We start from the raw sequence: 22,028 nt of genomic DNA on the forward strand, positions 1-22,028 counted from the left end.
TACAGTGTTTGATTTAGAGAGATAAATCTGTGGCCTGTCAACCTTTTCAGACATAATCCTACTTCCAACATTATCTGACAGGTAGTCAGCCCATCAGGCCTGAGGATGTGCTCCGGAGCAGTTCATCTCTTCACTCTTGACTAGTTATTTACTTTATGAAGCATAATTCACAACTGGCATATGGAAGGTGGGGAGGACCAGAGGAAATGTTCCAAGCTTTCCTTTCCTCTTTTAATGCAATATGAAGTGGTTTGTAGATGTGGCAGCAACTCTTATTCCTGTGTTTCAGGATATTGTTTCCACACAGAACCAGAAGATAATAAATATTAAACATGTCTTCACAAGAGAGGTATTCGTACTCTGTAGCTAGATAAGGTTTTTTGATTCAGCTAGTAAACTAAAGTATCTGTAGATTATTTGAAAGGAAAATGATAAGTTGTTTCTAAATATCTGTTACTGCTGCAGGCATACAGAAGAATGAGTTTAAATCAATCATTTACCAAAGACGGTGTGTCTGCCAGTTGGTAGGTATAAGGCACTGGGTGCATTGTCCTCAATTTGATGTGCTGATGTGCTCATTTAGTGAAAGCAGCTTTCTTGAGAGAGCTTTAGAATACCCAACAGAAACACCACACCCCCCACACACACCTTTTTTTTTTTCTCTTTCCACTAAGGTGCTCAAGTCATTTGATTCAAAAGGAACTGGCTCCTTGATCATAGAAGAGAACTAGGTATTAAACAAACAAAAAACCCCAACAAAACAGAAGGACCCACTACTGTCTTCTTTAACTACACAGAATTTTCTAACAAATCATTGTAGAAGTTTTAATCTCTTAGCAAAGAAATAAAGTGGAAGGGCATGGTGGGGGGATCATTTTGATTTAAGGAGAAAATAATTTTAAACTACTCTTGATAGTTGTACTTCTACTAATCTGAGAGACAGGTATTCATGTGCAGATGAAGTCACTTCTTAGTTATCTGCTATATTAATTACAGTAGTAAGTGTTCATTTTTAAGTGCTGTGTTTTGATATGAGAATAATGGATGTAAGGTCTAATCCCATTTTCAGAACTCATTTGGATCAGTTTAGTTTGAATGTGATGGGGAATTTCACAGCTCTGTGTTTGCATGCAGGTATGCAGTCTATATGCAGAGAAGTTCACCTACTTGGTATATTTGTGGTGTGTGGGGCGGTTTAAACAGCAATCACTTGATACTGCTCCTGCTTTACCTGCTGGGAGTCCTATTATAAGGTTCTTGGTCTTTCATGAAGTCTTATTTGCCACCGAATGAAATACTGTCAGCTTTTATTTTGCTGTAGTCTCATGCCTTTCCTTTTAAAGGCATAGCCTTTTAAATGTCAAGGTAATAACATGTATAAAAAACAATTTTAAATAGAATTGCCTGTTTGGAAATCAGTTGTAGTCTGGTTTACATGATAAGATTTTAATACTATGCAGGAAAAAAGCATGCCTGCCTTTTTCAAGTTGGATTTTTCCAGGTGCTAAAATAGCAAGGGCATATCAAGTCATGGTTCAAGGAATGTCACTAGCAGTTCTGGGGGCTGAAACAAGTGTCTAGGAAGCTTCCATAGTGCTTGTCCAAATGATGCCTACTGGTCCATATGTGCGTGGATGCCACTAGGTGGTACCATTAAACCTCCCTCTTTGAGTCTCCTGAGTTAGTGTTTTTAAAGGACTGAAGAAAAGATTATTTTTTCTATTTTATTTTTGTCTATGACTGTGGAAATAAATTATTACCTGCTTGGATGAAACTTGTTTTCACAGAAATAGGCAATACAGGCTTTTCCTGTCCTATGACCAAGTTTCTATATACTGGCAAGAATGCAAACTGTCAGGTGTACCCGCTCCAGAGTTTTCTGAGTATGTGTCCCAGTTGCTCTCTAAAATCCACTTGCATAGTATATAAACATATAAACTGCAGGTTTTGCACATTTTTGAACCAGTAGACTCAATGAAAGAAGGCACTAGAAAAAACATTATTTTTTCCAACATCAGTTTTTTATATTATTATTTTATATTATTATAAATTATAAATTATAATTAATATTATTATAGCTTAACTCCCTTCTCAACAAAATAATAAATGATTCTTCACTGGAGAAACCATCAAATTCCAACTCTGATTGTGCATATGGAATAAGATGTCTTTTTGTGGTTTTTTTTTTTTTTTTTTTATGATTTACTGCATTTGCTTGCATTGTCTTACATTTTAGCTGTTATACATGGATGCTTTTAAATAGTTATTAATCTTTTAGTACTGTCACAAGGCCAGTCACTGCTCATTCTAACTGCAGAAACCTGAAATGTTACTGTGAATGGAGATCTGTTGTCAAACAATGCAAGAGCAGTAAAAATAATCACACCTTGAAATTGTGGGACACCTACTCATGGAAGCAGGTGAAGTTTGTCACTGTGTTGGGTTTTTGTTCTCATTGACAATAGTGGCTGTAGTAAAAGACAAGCAAAAAAAAAAAAGAACTTCGATAATGGTTCCCGGTCTCTCATTTTCTCTTGTGCCTTTGACATAGCAAGGTGAAGCTTTTCGTCTTAGGATGTAGACAATGCAGCTGCAGACAGCAGGGGGAAGAGTTTGGTTGAATTGCCACTATAACAAACATCTATAAAACAAAACACAAAAATGTACATTACCAATGACAAATCAAAGCTGAAAGTTTGCCTTGCCTGTTGTCATTCATTGCCATTCATATTTAGAAGGCAGACTGCTGTGATAATTGATTTGATGGTCCAGCTTGAGTGGAAGCACTTCTGGGCATAGCAGGCCTCAGAGATGCCAAAAATGAAGAAAAGGTGGGAATGAAATAATGCACTACTTTCTCCTCAGAGGCATGTGGCCCAGTTTTTGAGAACAGAAAAACATGCTTTAGAAGAAGGAAGAAAAAAAACTTAGTAACTCAGTAATAAATACAAAAATGACCATATAGCCTCAGTCAGATAAAAACAGGCATTCAGGCAGAGACAATAAGTGTACATATTTTACTGGCGGGTGAATAATAGCAGAATGCTGTGGAAATAATCTGATTTTGAACGGCCTCTGTCCAAGGGAGTACCTTTTTTTGCTGGGTTTTTTTTTTTTGTGTAACGACAAAAAAGGTTCCCCTTCCTTAAAAAAAAAAAAAAAAAAAAAAAAAAAAGATGCAAACCAACACTACTTAATTTTTTTTTGGGAATTGATAATTCAGGATAAGGAAAATAAAACAGTTACTGAATTTGAAAGGCAGGGTGTGTGCTTGGATTATGTGATCATGAGAATTGTCTCTGTAGGTTTTGACTAGGGGGTAGTGTTCACCCATAGCTCCCTGCTGGTTTGAATAACTTAGGACCCTAAAGTGCTAGTTGGGTGCTAGTAGGTTAGAAAACATTTAATTCAGTGCTTGACCTGTTAATTGCAGGGTGCTCAACTGTGCACCCTGTCATCGGTTTAAAGAACCAAACTAGATAAAAGACATGAGCTATTAAAACGCAAAACTGCATCACATCTGGTTTGTCTGCAGAGTGATGCTTATTTACTTGCAAAACCAGTGCAGTCCTCCAACTTTGCTGAACTCTTTTGTATTCGTAGTGTTGAATCTTTTATACAAAGCCAAGTAAAAATAACTGACATTTACTGGTAAAGATTAAACATGAGGAGCTTGACAAAGCAGCAGGAGGTTGTAAATATGCTGTTCCAGGTCATAAATGAATGTTGCCATCTCTGATTTTCAGGCTTTGGAAGTACCTTGCCTGCCTTAAGTAGATAACTGTTGATGTAAGCATGCATAATATTGTAGACATCTAAAGGAAAGTCTGTAAAACACACACTAAATTGTTAGGAGAACATTTCCAATTTTCTTGTTTATTACAACTTTTTAAATTCATTTTTAATATATTGGAAGCAGAAGCTCAGAGTTTCATAACTGTTAAGTACCTGAAAGTGAGATAACCTGTATGTCAGTATTCCTTTGTATTCTTTCTGGCTTTCTGTTTCCTTATCTATAAAATTTCCGTTAAATTTATGGATGGGAAACTTAGATATTGCATGTGGCACGAAAGATGTTGACTGGTATGCACTGCTGCTTCTAGATCCTTGCTTGCTGTTTGAGGAGAGGTAGGAAAATGAAACACGTGCATTTGAAGAGCTATTGCTTTATGAAGATGTAATAAAGAATTGACTGGTCTTGTTCCCTAAGTGACTCTTCCTATGCACATGCAGAAACAGAGTTCAGTGCAGTATTAAATGACCTACATGTCAAACAGATTTCTAAATTCCTTCCCTCCATATGATAGCTATGGGATTTCCACCCGCCCCAGTGCAGGGCAATGAAGATGGTTATCCGACCCTTCCATAAAATAATCACAGTACAAATGTAGGACTTGATGTAGGACCCCAATCCATTCTGGCTGTAGTGGAGTATCAGCTTGCACTACCCAATTCACTGCCAAATTTAGTATCCCATCAATATTTAAGTTATTCCCAGTCACTTTCTCTGTTTTTTCCAGACTTGTACTTCCATTTATATGGGGTTCTTTTTAGATTTCTTTCCCAGTTGCTGAATGTTTTCTGGCTGAGAAGAAAGGTAAATAGGGTCTACCTCAGGAAAGCTGAGCTTTATCAGCTTTATTCCTTTATCTCGCTCATACCTGCCTTGTGACCATCTGTAGCTGTCTTTGCTTGATTGCTAAGGGAGGATGATGAAAGAAGAAAGTTTGTGCAAGGCAGTGTGAGCAGGATCCAGTCATGCTGGTAGCATTGTGCAGATGAACCATTGCCTGCCATCAGTATGAAAGCCTGGCTATGATATTTTTTATGAAATATTTTAATGGACTTGTATTTTTACCTGCAAGTGACCCTGATTTTGGTAGAAACCCATGTGCCTCTTGAGGGGTTTTTTATTCCTTTAGTTATAATAGTACCACCCCAGTTTAAGGGTAGCATGTTTCCGCAACTGCCTGTCTTTTCTGACTTCCTCTGCTACTGTACGTATCACTGGGATTTTTTTTCCATGCTATGTTACTCAGCTGATGGCTGGCAAAGGATTTCAGTGCTCTATAGAAAGCTGTAGGATTTCAAGCATGATACCTGGTTTGTTTAAGAATTTTCAGAAACTTTCAAAACCAGATGACGGAAGGACTCCACTGGTATTGTTGTATTGAAGCAGTCTCAGTGTCTGACTGCTGGCACTGAACTCAATTACTACACTGATTTCTCTGGAGTTGATTTAGGTTACAAGAAGTAATAATATATATGCTTGACTTTTATGATAAGCATATAGCATTATCATTTATATTACATTTTAGAATTCATATGGTCATTCTTAAGTATGATCTGCTAGTAGTGGAATATACATCCTAGAACTTTACCTTTTGACAAATAATTAGCAGAAACACTTGTTACAATGTGTAAATGTGTATTGAAGTGCTTTTGTAAAAATGTATTTCTAGCTCTATAAGCACCCAATTTCTGCAATATGTTGTAGAACAGAGAGTTGTTACCATGGTTTGAAGGTGATCCCGTTCTCCACAGATAGTCTAGACAGAAATTATTGGCCTGAAGTATACTTGCATTTCAACAATAAACCCCTTGTGATCTGCAATTCCCAGAACTCTAGGGAAGCAGGATGTACTGTCAGCTAGGTAGTGACTAGAATGCTGTAGTGTTTTCTCACAAGAGAGAAAACTGTCCTTCTGAAGACTTGCAAAATATAAGTGTTGTATTTGTCCAAATCTCCCTTTTTGGCATTCATGCGAAGGATATTTGTAGCGAATATTCTTTCCTTTTGGGAAGGGACGAAGGTATTTTACACAGGAGGTCTAGTTGCTGGCAGGTGTTAAACATTGATTTGAGTCTTAGTTTTGAAGTTATTTGTTTAGAGATTACTAGCTGCTGCATCCCTAACTCTTGATTACCTGGGTATAAAATTTATTTTGTCATTACATGTCCATGATACTCTTTGCAGTGTGTTTACCACTTCTAGACCATTTCTTTCTTAAAATTTGAGTCTGTTACTGTATACTGAAAATATTGTTTCCATGCCTTCAAAAGGCTTTATGAAACTGTGCTTATGCGTGTTGTTGCATTTCAGTGGATTTGATAATTTAAGCAATTTTAATGCCACGAGTTACCCCCTGTTTTCAAGCTGTCTAAGAAGAAAAATGTATCTTCATTAGGTGAAGCTATTTTAGTATTTCTTGTATTTTCTGTTAACAGTAAGCAAAAGAAGAACATCCTATACAGAACAAATGCTGTATATAGTGATTTTTTTTACCATATTCAGTTCCACTCATCCAGTAGATAGCTGTAGCATAGAACTACTTCTAATTTCTGTGGTTTTCTCATGAAGGTAAATACGCTATTTAGATAAATATCAGCATAGACAGTAACTGGGAATTGTAACATATCTGCATACTGAAGTTTGAAGGAAATGCTGTTTGTGTGTCTTCTCAGAAGAGAACTTCTGTAAGAAGTCTTAGTTTGATAATGCTGAAGCTCAGCGGCAGTTGGGAGGCTGTGTTCACAGTGAGCTAGAAATGATGTAGCAGGGAAGATGGGACTAGGGGGAGCTGGAGAGTTCTGGTTTAGTGATGAGCAATTCATGCAGACATCTAGAAAGTGGTGGCCGGGGAAATGTTGAGCTGGCGAGGAGAGTTGCCTGTATTAACCTAACTCTAGATCCTTTGTAAGTGTGTGCTGAGTTAGTCTGGATCTGACCCCAGATAAATTTTATGTTACTCCAAAATGTGAGAATTCCCCTTCATATTCGTGGGAAACTGCCCATGTACTTTGAATGGATTTGGAGACGCTTGTGACAACTTACTGTATATATAAGCATACAGAACTTGGCCAGTTTATCGGTGCTGGAACTCCAGGAAAGTGCTTCCTGCTGAGCACACTGAGTAATATTAGCAGACCTTGATTAAAATATAATTTGAGTAATTTAGATTTTTGCCATAAATTCTGTGTGAGCTATTCATAATGATTTCTGGGCTAGGGGATTTAGGCATTTCTGATCCTTCTTATTCTATTTTCAAATTGATCAGCATCACCGTCCCACTTACTGCACATGCTTACCTAAAAGGCATAAATAGAGAGCCCATGACCCTCACAAGGCTTAAGGCCAGAGAATGGCCAGGGAATGGCTCATGCTTGGCATCCTAGCTGGAGAGCACTGTCTGCACGTACATGCTTAAGAAGCCCGGCCATGATCCTGGCAGGAGGAGCCCTGCATGCTGGCAAAAGTAATCAAGTGACCTTTTTACAACTAAGTACACTTCCATTGAGCTGCTCCCACTGTATTAGCTACTTGATTCATACAGTAAGGGTAGCTGCAATCACATAGATAAAATACCCTGAAATATTCTGGCCACGTTCCTCTAAATGGGAATGCAGAAAGAGGAGGGAACTGCAGCGGTGGTAGTTTATGTAGCCTTATGCATTCACAGACTTATAGAAAACTAGTCTGGAAGGGACCTCTGAAGTCATCTCCTCTAACCTTTTGCTGAGAGAAGAGACTTAGAATAGGGTCTGCTTCCCTGAGAAGCTGTCTGGAGTATTTCTAGCAAAAAAGGTTCCAGCACTTTTCTGGGAGCCTTGCTATAATCAGTTGTTGTCATGATGGAGTTGGATTGGCTTTCCTTTAACTAAAGAAGGAATTTACCCTGAAAGAACTCTTGCCTTAGGCCCCCCGTGTTGTAACCATGCACCTTTCTTATCAAAGTGCCATGACCTTCTCTGTAACTACCATTTGAGTGTTCAGATAATTATCTCTGAGGTAAAACTTGATCTAATTACCTGATGTCATAAAGTTTCAGCAAGAGTTATGTGTTCTGTAAGTGGTTAAATGTGATTTCCATACTGCCACATCATTTGGAATTGCTAAATCATAAAAACAACCCGTCCAAAGCTCTTCTCAAAGCAAAGGGAGAGATCAGCACAAAAGCACCTTATTTAAAAAGGAAGAAAGCGATTGGAAGGTGACAGCTGGAATTCCAGTGCTTAATCTGTGTAATTAAAACTTTTCTAAGGAGCAGAAGAAGCAGGCTGGACTTGTGGTAGTTTTAGGAGTTAATTAGCGAGGTCTTTTTGAATATTAAGAATGCCTTTGAAGAATGAAGTTTTGAAAACTAGTTCAGGGCTTTCAAACAGCATATATTAAGGCAGAAACTTTCTTTTTACACATCCTCAAGATGCAGACAGAATCATCCTCCTTAACCATGCCATTTCTCTCCATCAGATGTATAATCATACGTCCTCCTCAGTGTCTGGTCTTCATAAGGATTTATTAACTTATGAGCAGTACAGTGGTAATTGAACTGGAAACAATATTTTGCAGGCGTTTTTTACACATTCTCAATTGCAAATATGAAAGTCAGTCGCTCTTTAGTTAGACACTGAGTTTCTTTGCAGGCTGGATACTGTAATATATTACCACTCCTGAAAACTGTAACCTGCATATTTCAAGGCAGAAGGTAGCCACTTGTAAGAAATTATAAAACAGTGTGTAAGCATTTACCAAGAAATAAGACTTAACCACACTGAAAATTGAGCCATATCTCTTAAAACATGTAGAGTATCTGCTTGTCCTTGCCATATTTTAGGTGCTTTTTTGCTTTGTTTTGTGAACTTTGTTTTGCTCTCACTTTCACAGCAATAAGAGGGCTGTGGTGGTGTACTTCCTTATATGGGCAGAATTTGGAGGATATACATTACTTTTGCTCATTTTTTATTAGTTTTGATGTGTACTTATCACTTAGAATTTCTCACTTGTGAGCTGTTTTAAACAGCTGTTTTAACAGCAGAGTGCATCATGCTGTAAAACTAAATAAATTCATTATTCATATAATAGATTACCTGTGAATTTGGAAAGCAAAACAACCTTGTGATTATCTATCAACAATAACTATTATGGAGCAAGATATAGTAAGACTTTGAATGGTAATGAAGTTCTTGTGGGATCTCTAGACATTCTGTTTAAAGAATAGAGTTTTGTATACTTCAGCATTGTGTTAAAGAAGTATGAGTGTATAATTCAGTCTTTCTACAGATGTCTTCTACAATTAGTATTAGAGATATCAAAGTGGAAGTGTTAAGTAGTAGCGGAAGTGTTTTCCAAGTAGTGAACTATACATGTAATTGTGTGTGTATATATAGCTGTGTATGCTGCATCTAAAATAATATGGACTGTTTATTTTTATACAAACTCAGTGATTAGGAATTCCCAAGTTTTCTGGGTTCAGCTGGGCAGTGGTTGTTTCATGCAGATTTATATATTGCCCAAATGTGACAAACAAATCCTGAAGATTTCACTCTGTTTATATGTATTGAAGATACTTAAATGCCGTACCATTTCTGTAGGATTCAGATATTCACAAGGCATTCATCACCAGTCATTATTTAAGTAAATTTGGCCATTCTTCATGCAGCTTCCCAAACTTCAAGTTTAGAAAAAGTTAACATGCTTCTAAACCTTTTGCTGAAGAGTCAGAAAGTGGCAGTGCTTCAAAGGAGGATGAAGGTGTAAGTTGGTATGTCAAATTTTATCTCTGATCATTGGTGAATTATTTAGAAGTATAGCACTGATTCCCTCATACTCAGTACTTGTTGTCTTTAAAAAGACATTGTTCCAGAAACTCTAGAAATGTATAAACAGGACAGTCCAGAAGTAAAATGCTCTGCTTCTAAGACCAGGAGCTTGGGGTTCCTAGGTAGAGGACAGAAATATCTAAGGAAATAGTAGCCAACATTATATTTGTTCGTTCAGATGGTTGTGAATTTTGTGGTAACCCAAAAGACAAAAAGCCTAGTAATGGAGCACGTCAAGTCTTTTCTGGTGTAGTTTAGTTCCGTTATTTAGGATTTTTGAATGCTTTTTCTTTTGTTACCTGTACCTCTGAATCATAGAGGGTGACAGTGATCCTTGTCATGTTTGTCAGTGTGCACTTGCCCTGATTCTAGCAGTTTTCCAAAGGAATTATGAAGAAATCTTTCATGTCATGTTATACATAGGAGTACCTCAGACAATATTTGAATGTAGCAGACAAATCTGAGTAAAATGTTCCATGAGCAAGACTGATATATTTAAGAACATACTTTAGACAACCTGTCTGTGGTGCAAATTACAGATGTGAGAGGTAAAACACTTTTAAAGTAAATGTCAAAACATTCTATCATTCAAAAAATAGCATGTCTTTTTATCATTCACTTCATCTTGGTGCTCTAGAATGGGAACATGCAGGGCTTAAAACTAATATTTGCTGTGCAGAAAAGGAGACTGAAAAATGTGCCTCTATACGTACAGGTATGTTTGTATCTATAAAGACACACACATTCATGTAAAAAAATTCTGTGCTGGCACAAGCATTTCATGAACCTGTAAAATTTCTATTGCCTCTAAGCAGACATTAGCTCAGAAGTGACTCTGCATGCAGAAACAAATCAAAATGTCAAATACTTCGTGAGAGAGAGCTGATACGTAATTTCAGTTTGTTTATACACTTTCAGCTTATCTGCCATGTAAATTTTCCTGTTAGGATAATCCATGGTGCCTGCTAGTTGTAGTGTAAATTTTCCTGCTATGATAATCCATGGTGCCTGTTCGTTGTAGTGTCATTTATCTGATTGTCATGCTTTGAAGAAAATGTTCAACTTAGAAAATAATTGTAGTTATTTCTTTAAATATTGCTTTCATTTGTCTTTATTCCTCATTTTGTATTAAAAAAGAGGTCTTGCTGCTACTGCTCTTTTTTGCTGTTAAATTTATTGAGCAGGAATGTTCAGTATGTATACTTTTTCTAAACATTAACTGTACCATTTTCATTCCTTATGATATTAATGTAGTAGCAGTAGCATTATGCTGAAGTAAAAATGCAATTTATTTCTGTATAATCCATAGAACCTGTTGCTAGAGCAGCCTGGGATTACCAGCAAGCTGTCTTCTCACACTGCACTAAGACACTATGTATGTATTGATGGAGTTTTTAAGCATAAGGTGACCAGTTTAGCCACTTCACCTTCCAGATCTTGTTTTGTTTTAGGGTTTTTTTCAAGTAGTTACATTACTTAGATCAAATCATTTCAGCTGAGGGTAGGAGACACAAGTGTGGATACTGTGGCTAAAAGTACGTGTATTAGTTTACACAGCAGTGGATATAAGTAGTCATAAGTGCTTTAAGACTGAAGTGACAGTGACTTCATCATTATACCTGATTAGGTATGTTGAACTTTGTCTTTGGAATAAGACCTGGAAGAGAAAAGGGGAGTTCTCCATATTCCACAAGTTTGTTCACTTAGGCACGCATAAAGGTATTGGCAATACTTCAGGTTACTGGCCGAGAAAATAGTATTCAAGTTACAGCAGATTTCTGTAATCAGTCCTCTGTGCTCTGCCACCAAGCAGTAGGCAGTTCAACTTCATGTTGCTGTATTGCTGATTTTAGATTTTCTTACCTAGGCATTCTGCCAGCTACTAACGAAGGACCAAATGATCCACTGACGTTTTCCACAAACCAAAAACAAATCCCAAGAAAATATCTTTGCAAACTTCTTTATTTTGTTGAGTTCATTTTTATTTGGCTACTAGGTGGGCAAGATAGTTGTAGCAGTATCTTCTAGTTGTAGGATTTATTCTAACTTTGGTTTTATTTGTTTTATGAAAACAGACTTTTATATCCTCGGACAAATACAAAGTACTGTTAGGTGTATTAAATGTGTGCTGAGCTTGCAAGTCTTACAGCGCAAAGCTGGCAATCATCATCTGGCAGACATGTCACTCTTAAATAGAGGTAATATTTGTCAGCAATGGAGAGATCCTTGCTTGGTCTAATAGTTGTGAATTAGTACTAATTTTAAACATGTGCTTTTCATTTCTTGATCTTTAAATTATATTTAATTTCCAAATGGATTTGGTCTAAGTAACCATTCAGGTGTACTGAATCAAACCCCCTGTGCCAACCCCTAAAGACAGTTTTAAAAGACAGGGTTTTGGCAGATGATAGTGACCCTTTCATTGATTAGGTTGATTTTTTTATTTTTTTTTTTTTCCCCTACTATGGGCTTCCAGGTGAGGATCACGCAGTTGCTTTAAAACAGGTGAGATTGTGCTGAGAGGAGTGCTACCGGGGAAACAGCGTTTTATTTAGACTTAATACAAGTTGCTTTTCTTCACCTTTTACTGCCTTTAAAATCAGTAAGAATCATCACTATCATATAACTGAGCCCCTCAGAAAGTGGGTATAAAAGTAATGAGGTATTTATCTTTTCCAGCAGGAAACAGGCAGAAGAACACACTCTTTTAAAGTAAGAAAATCCTTTTATCATTAAAATCATTTTGTTCTATTTCACACAGCTGTCATTTAATTAGTGACCTTTCTCGAATAAGTTTTTACTTATTTGGAAGGATGTCAGAGCAGGTGTGTATCTGTTCTTTTCAATGAAAAGTATCTCAAACTAGCATATTGGGGGGGCTGCAGAGTATGTTGATAAGATGGTGACCATTTTCGTTTCTGGTTGTAAAAATGCATTATACAAATAAATTCATAATCCAAATTACAGTAGGTTTTAGGCAGTCTTTGAGGCTGTTGAGTTTGGAAGTGATTTCCATATAGATAAAGCTCTGGCAGATTTGTGATGTGTCATTTTACTCTAACAGAATTCATGTTACACAAAGGGCAACAAGTTGCCTTTAAGACAGTGTTGCTTTTTGAAGTACAACCTCCGGGTTAGTAAATGAAAACACATTAGTTGGAATTTTTTCATGCAGCTTCAAATATAGTCCGAGTCTTTAAATAATTACTTTAAAGTAAAGTATGAGTGTGCTGATAATGAAATGCACATTACAGTCCTGAAATAAAGTAAGTATTTCAGGCTTTTGGGAGAGAAGTGAAAAAGAGCAATAAAAATGTGATGAGAGAGCACCATGGTAATTTTGCTGTTCCATTGGACAGTGCCTGCTTCTTGCTTTCAGCAGGAATGTGGTGGTATAGTCAAGGTGACTTACCACAGACAGCTTAACTTTCACATCCCCTCACTGCATTACATACAAATGAAAATAGACATCAATGTGGTATTTATGTTTTATAGAACTAAGTAGTTAAAGACATCCCTGGCAACATTCAAGGCCGGGTTGGACAGAGCCTTAGGGTGACATGGTCTAGAGTGAGGTGTCCCTGCCCATGGCAGGGAGTTAGGACTAAATGATCTTATGGTCCTTTCCAACCCAAACCATTCTATGATTCTAATAAACTTATGTTGAAAGCACTGCTGTGCACTAGTCATGGTATCATGACACTGTCTCTGCAAATGTTTCTGATACTGAGGTTTGGTGTTGGGATACTGACATTTGCAGCCTTTGCAGTGTGTGCTATTTATTGGCCAATATTTCTGATACTTGACATTCTTGCTAAGGACTGTCAGGTATAATCTATCATGAAACGATTCTTTACAGTATACTCGGGGAGAGACTAAAGCCTTTCTGCAGGGACACGCATCCTTGGGAAGATGATATTCAGAGCTTAAAATTATCCGTGCCTAGAGAATTGAATTTATTAGGAAAACCTATATTTTAGACCAGAGTAAGACATCTTGTGTTACCAAATTAGAAAATTTAACTGCAGGTGCAATGCTAGCGATTTAAAATTAGCCATGTAGCTCAGCACAGTGAATCTCTGATGTGATTCATGCATGACAGGTATTTTCTATTCAGCTATAGTAAACCCACTTTAATTATTCTAAAGATCTTCAGACAAAAATGTTCAGAAGGCTTTAATTGCATCAACTGCATACCTGCCGATACCCTTCTGATCTGCTGAATCGAGACAGAGAAAAGCTATGGACTTTGGGGACTGATGCAAAGATTTTTAGGTCAAATGAGACTTTTGTTTTTCAGGAACAAGGGCAAGGAGTTCATTCAGTTCCCATTACAAAAGAGGAATAGTCATGGATTCTGCTGCAGGTGGTTTGGATACAATTGCTGCAAAAGAATTTTCATTCTCTTTCTAAATCAGATATTTAGGTTAAACACATGCCCTTTATTTTCCTTTTGAAGAAAGAGGTGCACAATTCACATAGAATGGAGATAAAGCCTTGGCTTTGTTGTGTTATTTGGCTGGTGACATTAGGAAATAGATTCTTCTCATTTTAAGAAGAGTTGTGGACTAATTGCATGGTCATGATTGAGTAAAACCATTTTGTTCTTGTGATGAAATAATGAGATAAGAACTGTCTGTTACAAGTTTTGTAGAATGCTCTAGATTGGTCAGTTTATCACCTGCTAGGACATACTTGTGACGTAGTGCCTGAGCATCAGGACTGGATTACACAGTGATATGAGTTTTAACATTTTCAGTATGATTCAAATACTTATATTGATTTGAATTTTATTATTTTATTTACTCTGATACTGTGATTCAGAGAGAAAATTATTACTTTATGGGATTATCATCTTTCTGCTGTAATTAACCACGTAAAGGAATGAGTTCTAAATTACATTTTCAATTACTTATGACTAAAATTATCTTGAAATAAAAAAAATGGCTTTGTCCTGTGGAAAGTTTCCTTGCTTTATCAGTGTGTTGTAGCAGAGCTTTAGATTAGGGTAACTGGCATTTTAAATTAGATGTCAAATGTAATTTGCTATTAGAAATGTAAAGTGTATGCCTGTAGTCTGAAGGAGAAAAAAGCCTCTTCAGCATCATCTAATAGTGATATGTATTTAAAATCAGCTTTCTACCAATTAAATAATGTCTGGCAGAACAGAAGTGGGTGTGCATGTGTTGGGGGGGTATATATATGTACACACAACCTTACTTGAGTTATGTATGTATCCACATTCATATACATACAGTGCTGTATATATAGAAAACTGCAGTTTGGTCACAGATTGTCTGGAAAAAAATAGATTCCATAGTTTAATATGGAATTAAACTGTTAATGGCTTTTGAAATGCGACGTTGCTGTTCTGTTGGTTGTTGACATCTCAGGCTGATAGGAGATGTGTGAGTGGCTGTGGTTTGTAAACAGCATGTGTGGTTCTGAATAAACTGTGACCATACAGAACAGCAACCTTAGCACAACTGAGGGGGGTGGTCAGAATCAAAAGAGGAGCAAGTGTGGATGGGAATTGAAATATAATGAAGAAATTGCAGAGAATGTGTCCAGGGACTACATTGTAGGTAGTATTTAGTATAAGCTGCAGTTATTCAAAGTTTCATTGACAGTCTTCAAAATGAAGAATTTTATCCTCTAGATTGAGTTTGAAATGAAGCTTCTAGTGAAAAAGGAACTCAGGTGTTTTTTTTTCCACTCATCGTGTACAGAAATAATGGATCTTAGCCTTTCACCTTTAAAGTAGGGTTTTTCCTAGGAAGTTAAAATAGGAAAGTGCTACAAGGTACACAATTAAATTAAAATTTTTGGACCAGTCTAATGAAAAGGTTCTATGGAATGTTAATCTAAAGGGAAATTTTGTCTGTGTAGTTAATTTAAAACCATAACAGCATATTTTTTAGCATCATTTATCATTATCACTTCTATTTGCTGCATGGAAGACAGCAATTACATCAGTTCCACAAATGCCACCATCTGTAATGTTTTGTTACAACTTTGGCATTTAAAATCACAGAAAGCAACTCTTTCAGGGGACGGGAGGGAACGTGTGAGTGGGATAAGTGCAAAGTTTGAAGCTCTTCAGGGCCAGGCTTATGGTTCTCAGGGTTCAAGAGCTGTAAGGCGAGTCCTTTCCCAACCAAAATGGCAGTACCTAGCCTCTCAATGCTCTGTCCCTGGTCTGTATCCCTGTGAGATGAACAGGGTGGATTAAGCATTGCTCTCCTGAGCAGCTGCAAAAATGTACAAAACATACCACAACTTATTTCCTGCTGAGTTTCTAATAGTCTTGCCATGAACTATGAGCAATTTTAAGCTAAAGCATATAAAGATTTATTGGTGGAAACAGAAAAGGTCTTATCAAAGAGTTTTAAAGCATCTTTCTTATGACGTTGCTTGTCCATACTCTTAAGAGGTTTCATGAATCTGTGCAGAACACCTTCTGCAGGAAAGCTTGGATTTCCTGCATGAAGTTATTAACATATGAACTCTGTATTTTTACGTTTAAAAACCATCTGTAACAGTGTGTACTTGAAAGGAGCTTGGAGGTGAAACATCATCCAACTCTTAAGGTTGACATAAACTTCAACCGTAATCAAAGCACAAATTCAAGGTAGAGAAGATGGAAATATGCTGCAAACCAAAATTTTTTTTGTGATTAATATAGATTAATATCTGTGTAGGAAGAGAGTTTAGAGGTAAAATAGTGTATTTTTCAGTAAATATGAAGTTGTATTAAAGCTCCTATATTAGCTTTTATCCAGTCCTTCTATAAGTTGAATGTTTAATATTTACTCTTTACAAAGGGGAAATACTAGCCAAGCAAGTTATTTTGAGCAAGTTACTTCTTGATGACAGAATTATGCCTGTGTATTGTTATTAGGTAGCAAAGATTACTGCATTCTCTTAAAATACTTTGGTTTTTTTTTTTTTATCTGTTCACTCAGACCTATGTATTTTCCCCTTTTTTATCCCTTTGGCATGCATTGCCACTTCCCATCTTTATATTTTACTGGTTTTCCATAAATACGCTGATGGTGTAAGAAGCTGTATTTAAAACATATTAGAAATTGTTTAGTTTGGAGAAGAGAAGGCTCAGGGGGGACCTTATCGCTCTCTACAACTACCTGAAAGGAAGATGGAGGCAGGAGGGGGCTGGTCTCTTCTCCAAAGTAACAAGTGATAGCACAAGAGGAAAGGGCCCCAGGCTGTGTCAGGGGAGCTTTAGATTGGATATTAGAAACTATTTCTTCCTGCAAAGTACAGTTAGGCATTGCAACAGGCTGCCCAGGGCAGTGGTGGAGTCACTGTCCCTGGAAGAGCTCACACACTGTATAGATGAGGCCCTCAGTGACATGGGTTAGTGGTGTCCTTGGCAGTGCTGGGTAATAGTTGGGCTTGATGATCTTAAAGGTCTTTTCCAACTCAGTTGATTCTATGATTCTAATGATTGTAACTCTTAACAACTGATGTTGTTTTCCTAGGAACTTGGGTTACCATCCAAGTTCCTAGGATTTCAGCATTACTAAAATCAGGGTCTGTGACTGTAGAAATCCTCAAATTTTGTTGCTCTTACAGGCCAAGTTCACTGTGTGTTTGAGTTTCCATATGTTTTTGTATTCCTCACTGAACTTCCCAAGTAGTTCGTTGTTAGTTCTATTTCACATATTCAGTGCAACCTACATCCCAGTTGTGTCCTTGTGTCATTTTTAATGCCTCTAACACAAATACACACACAGAGCCCCATTGCTTCTATGTATACTTTGAAGAGGAAAAATTAACTCAGACCAGCTTCTATATATAATGCTGTATAGCAGCTTGATAGAGGTGTACACCCATTATATCAACACTTTATATCAAACCCATCTGTACTAGGCAGCTGTTAATAAATATGAATGCAACTCATGCAGGTGTCCTAGAGGAAAGCTTTTCAGGTGCAGTAATTATCTTGCATTTTGTAGATTCATGAACAAATAAAATGCTTTGGAGACTGAAGAAGTCAAAGAGAAAAGTAACAGGAACTTCACTGCCAAAATGACCACAAAATTCATGGCTAAATACATATATAGCAAGTGTTGTTTTTCTTCTGAGATCTGTCATGACAAAGGCATTGAAATTTACTTCTGTATTCTTTGGGAGTGAAACTGTGTTCTTTTCAAAAGCTCACCTCCATCAGCCTCTCCTCTCTAAAACATGTATAATGGGGTTTGTCTCCTTAATCATAACTACCATAGAGGATACACTAACACCGATCTTTATAATATATATATGCTTTTTGTAGTGATTCTTAAAGGAATACTTGATTAGTATGCAAATATATTCAGATTACCAGCCTCCCAACATTTTCTGTTGGGAGTTTGTTGATTGGCGTTTCGTTATACGAGCTTTCATAAGAATTTCTTCCCCAGATTCTTTTTGTGTTTCAATTCAGGGCTCAATGCGTCACTGAAATGACATAATCCAGTTCAGAATGTTTGCGAGCAGGAGGAGGAAGTTTTAAGGGAAACTCTTGGGATTAGGTCAAATGCATTTAAGTCAAAAAACCTACCTAAAAAAACCCAAACCAATGGATTTTCTAAACTAGCTTTCATGTTGCTTTTCCTGCTTTTATTGTAAGCCCTAAGTGAAGAAGAAAGGCATTGACACATTGTGAAATAAATTATTTTGGCTATTCTTTTTTGGTGCATGTACTGGTGGGTTTTTTATCATTACTATGGCTGCTTTTAAAGCTTCCTTCTTCCACTTTCTTTAATAGCCAGATGGTATCTCAAAATACTTCTTCAGTTTGACAAAGCAGAATGGGAAGATAGAGCAGGGAGGGGTCTAAAGGCAAAAGAGAATTAATTACTTCCTTCAAGTCCCAAGTTCCTCGTGTACCACTTAAGACATTCAGCACTTTTCAGTGTGCTTTTAAAGTTTTATGTTAAAAATAGCAAAGAAATAGATTTCACAGATAAGAATGGCATCATTACAGAACCCAGAAGTCATCTAAAGTTAGAATGAAGGACAACACAAAGAAGCTTTCACCTTTAAATGGGTCTGTATTCTGCAATTCACTTAATACTAGTGATGTGTACAAATCAAGAACTATATACAGATCAACAAATTAAATGGATTAAATGCACAATTCAAATGTGTGGAGATTGTCATAGAAATCAATGAAGCCCTTTGCCAGCGTCAGAAGCATGCTGTTAAAAATAAAACTACATTTGAGTGAAATACATGCTGATGGGGCAAAAATGCTGAGGGAGTTAGAATTGCAATAAAGAAAAACGAACTTTCATTTTCACTCAGCTTTTCTATGATTGTAAAGAAGATCTGCAAAATCTATTGTCAACTGCTGTACAGAAATGTTAAATGACAGAACATAAATCAAACTGTGCTTTATAGAAGTTTGTGTTTTGCATTGATCAGTTGGAGATTTTGCTGTGGCTTTTGGTCAAGCAATTAACATTTCTTAACCACTTACATACTAGTACCTGCAAGCAGGGAAGGTTTCTCAGCTGTTTTGATCTCTCTCCCTGAAACATGGCACAGAGCAGGGCATGCATCTCTGTTCCATGTGATGTGTGCTGCTGAAATGCTCAGGGTAAAACAAACAGGTTCGGCAAGGTCATGGTAGTGGGAACCTCTAAATCCTGTTTCAGGTTTATACAACTAAAGGATTTCAGAGAAACACCTGTCAGGATTTCTTTATTACACCACTGGAACTGCCTTTGGAGCTTACTTTGGCTCTTAAATATTCTGCTGTAATCTTTTACTTGGTGCTAGACAGAATGCTCCCCTGGCTGAATTCTTTGTGTGTAATAATAACTTTGTGTTAAGGGAAGACCATGTATGTGCACTGGACAGATACAGTCTTAATTGCTTTGAAGTATAAATATCACTAATCTACAAAATATAAGTTGAACACGGTCAGATAGGCTCTTCATTGAGAGCGTTAGTCACTGGAATGGGCTCCCTAAGGTAGTTGTCATAGCATCAAGCTGCTCACAGTTCAAGGAGCATCTGGTTAATGCTCCTGGTCATATGGGTTAGTTTTAGGTAGTCCTGCGGGAGCAGAGAGCTGGACTTGATGATCCTTATCGGTCTCTTCCAACTTGAGAGAGTCTACGATTTTACATATAAATAGATTGTCACCGGCTTGTACTTGGTTTTAAGGGCATTTCTGCTGGCACAGAGAGCTTTGGCATGGGGGGGAGGAATAAATGAAAAACTCAGTGCACATGCTGTGCAGTTTGTGTCTCTCCATTTTTTACACTACTGTCAGATCTCATGTTCCTTCCCTGCAGACATGACCTGAAAGCAAGAAATGTACCTAAAAATCATTTACAGCATATCATTTCTGAAATCAGTTTCTCTAGGAAACTGTACAAAGCACATTATTGCAACAACTTTGGCCTGATGTGCCTTGGTGAACAGGCAGCTGCATCTTGAAAGTGTTGTCTTTAAGTAAGCATTCTTATTGCTACCAGGTCACCGGGTTAAAATTCTTCCTTACATTTTCCTATTTTAGACTTTTTTGAAGGTGTTTGAAGCTGAACCTTTTTGAAGGTTTTTAAGGTGAAGCTTGAGGGTTTTTGTCTATTTTATGTAATTAGAGCATAGCACTGTAAAAGGTCCATGTATGTTAATAAAGATCCCTTTTTTGCTTGTAACCCTGTTACTGGACATTCTGAAACATGCTTTTTTGCTCTATGTTTTCTTAAAAATTAGTTGCTGACCCAAAGGAAATGCCTCAAACAAGGCATTCTGCATGATGCTTTCCTTATATATGTAAAATCATTTTATTTTGTCTGACTTATCATCTAAGTTTACTTTGTAATTCCTAAGGGTTATCAGATGATCATTAAATCTTGATTTTCTGTCAGGAAGAATTAATAATCTTGACTTCTGAGTGAATTTAGAAGCAATAGGGGATTGGAGTCAAATATTTGAATACCATTTCAGTGTTAAATCAGTTATTCATGTTTCAACTTAGGCTGACTGGTGGAGAAAAAAATAAATTCAATTCATAAATCCTTCTTTGCATTTTAATTTCTTAAGGTTTCTTTTTCCCCTCAGCTGGGTTATAAATGCACGTGGTTGCAGGTGGGGGTTGCGGCTTGTCTTACACAAGTTCTAGTAAAGGACTTATGTAGCCGTATCTATAGATCACATAGTACTACTATCTTAAAAGTTAAGAATAAGTTAGGTGGAATAAAATAAGAACTGGTTTCTGGGTAAGCTAGTCAACTGTATTTTAAAAGAAAGCTAAACGACAGACTTTCATATTCTAATACTATATTGCAAGAAACTGCTGCTTCACTTTAGAGCCTGTGTTTCTGGTTATTCCCTATGATTGAATTTACTTTCAATGGCAATGTTAGTTATATTTTCACTCCTCAGCTGCTGTCACAGGGGTGTCTGAAAGAAAAATCAATTGAGCTGCAAACATTCGAGAGATTTGTGTAGCCTGGGTCATGTTTTACATATGTGTGTCTGAGGAATCAGTGAATGTAGAGCTGTATTGTCCCCACACCTTATATTCTTGTGTAATGACATGTCAGATGTATATTCCTCCACCATGTAGCATGGCTTTGTATTTACAAGATATGAGAGGTAGTTTTATTCTCTATTCTTTTTCGTTACTTAACTTGTGTGTGCTGCTGCACATCATTTAATGTCTTATCGGAAGCCATATGAAAGTGTTTTCCTGAGTTATGTTACTTCCCACGAATCAACTTCCTCTACTTGTTTTTCTTAGTGTGACGGATTTCTGATCAGTTTTCCCACATCCCATGTATTTATCCCATATATATGTATATATTTGTATACATATACAGTGCATACATTGTAAATGTACATGTATATTACATCTTATGTATGGGTTTATAGCTTTAGGCTTGGAGTCTTTGCAGTATTTTAAACCCATATGTCATCCCATCTGTCTTTTTGAAGTAAATAAAATTACTTGCCTGTATTTTGTTCTTCATTCTGTATTTAGGGTGAGCTTGAGGATACAATATTCAGTTTTCAGTGATCCCAGGTTTTGGAAATCTGAATCATTGTTTCTAAAGCTCAGCTTCAAAAAGCCATGAGCTACAAGCAAATGCATATTTGCAATTGAATCTGGATAAGTATTTTAAATTCTAGATCTAATGCCAGTGGACATAAATCCTTTTGGGGATGGCAAGCAGGTTTACTAGAAGTTACAGGAAAATATTTAGAAAGTTGAAACCACTATGGTTTACCATCATAGAAGTTTAGGTAGCTGATTTTGCTTTCCTGTTGATAATGCATGGTCTTTCTATATAAAATAATCTAGATAGTTTCTTTAGCTATGATTTACTAGTTTGGAGACTTTTTTCCCATTATGTCTTCCAAACAAAGATCACAAAATCTCATCAGACAGATATTGTTTCTGCAGG

At 36.8% G+C, this 22,028-nt stretch overlaps 1 protein-coding gene across 7 annotated transcripts in view; it reads left to right on the forward strand.

Moving 5' to 3' along the window:
* The window catches only part of DIAPH2 (diaphanous related formin 2), a 234,385-nt gene that overhangs the window by 186,407 nt on the left and 25,950 nt on the right, over positions 1-22,028 (forward strand). For 2 of the 7 annotated variants that reach the window (XM_065690008.1, XM_065690010.1), the window contains one exon: positions 12,280-12,312. The exons of 1 other annotated variant lie outside the window; for it this stretch is intronic. In XM_065690008.1, coding sequence (XP_065546080.1) covers positions 12,280-12,312 — 33 coding nt within the window. Of the gene's footprint in view, positions 1-12,279; positions 12,313-13,900; positions 14,204-22,028 lie in introns of those variants that run through there. 4 more of the 7 variants (XM_065690004.1, XM_065690006.1, XM_065690007.1 and 1 more) reach the window with 4 other exon arrangements.

This window comes from Lathamus discolor, chromosome 9, assembly GCF_037157495.1.
Source record: "Lathamus discolor isolate bLatDis1 chromosome 9, bLatDis1.hap1, whole genome shotgun sequence".
Lineage (NCBI taxonomy): Eukaryota > Metazoa > Chordata > Aves > Psittaciformes > Psittacidae > Lathamus > Lathamus discolor.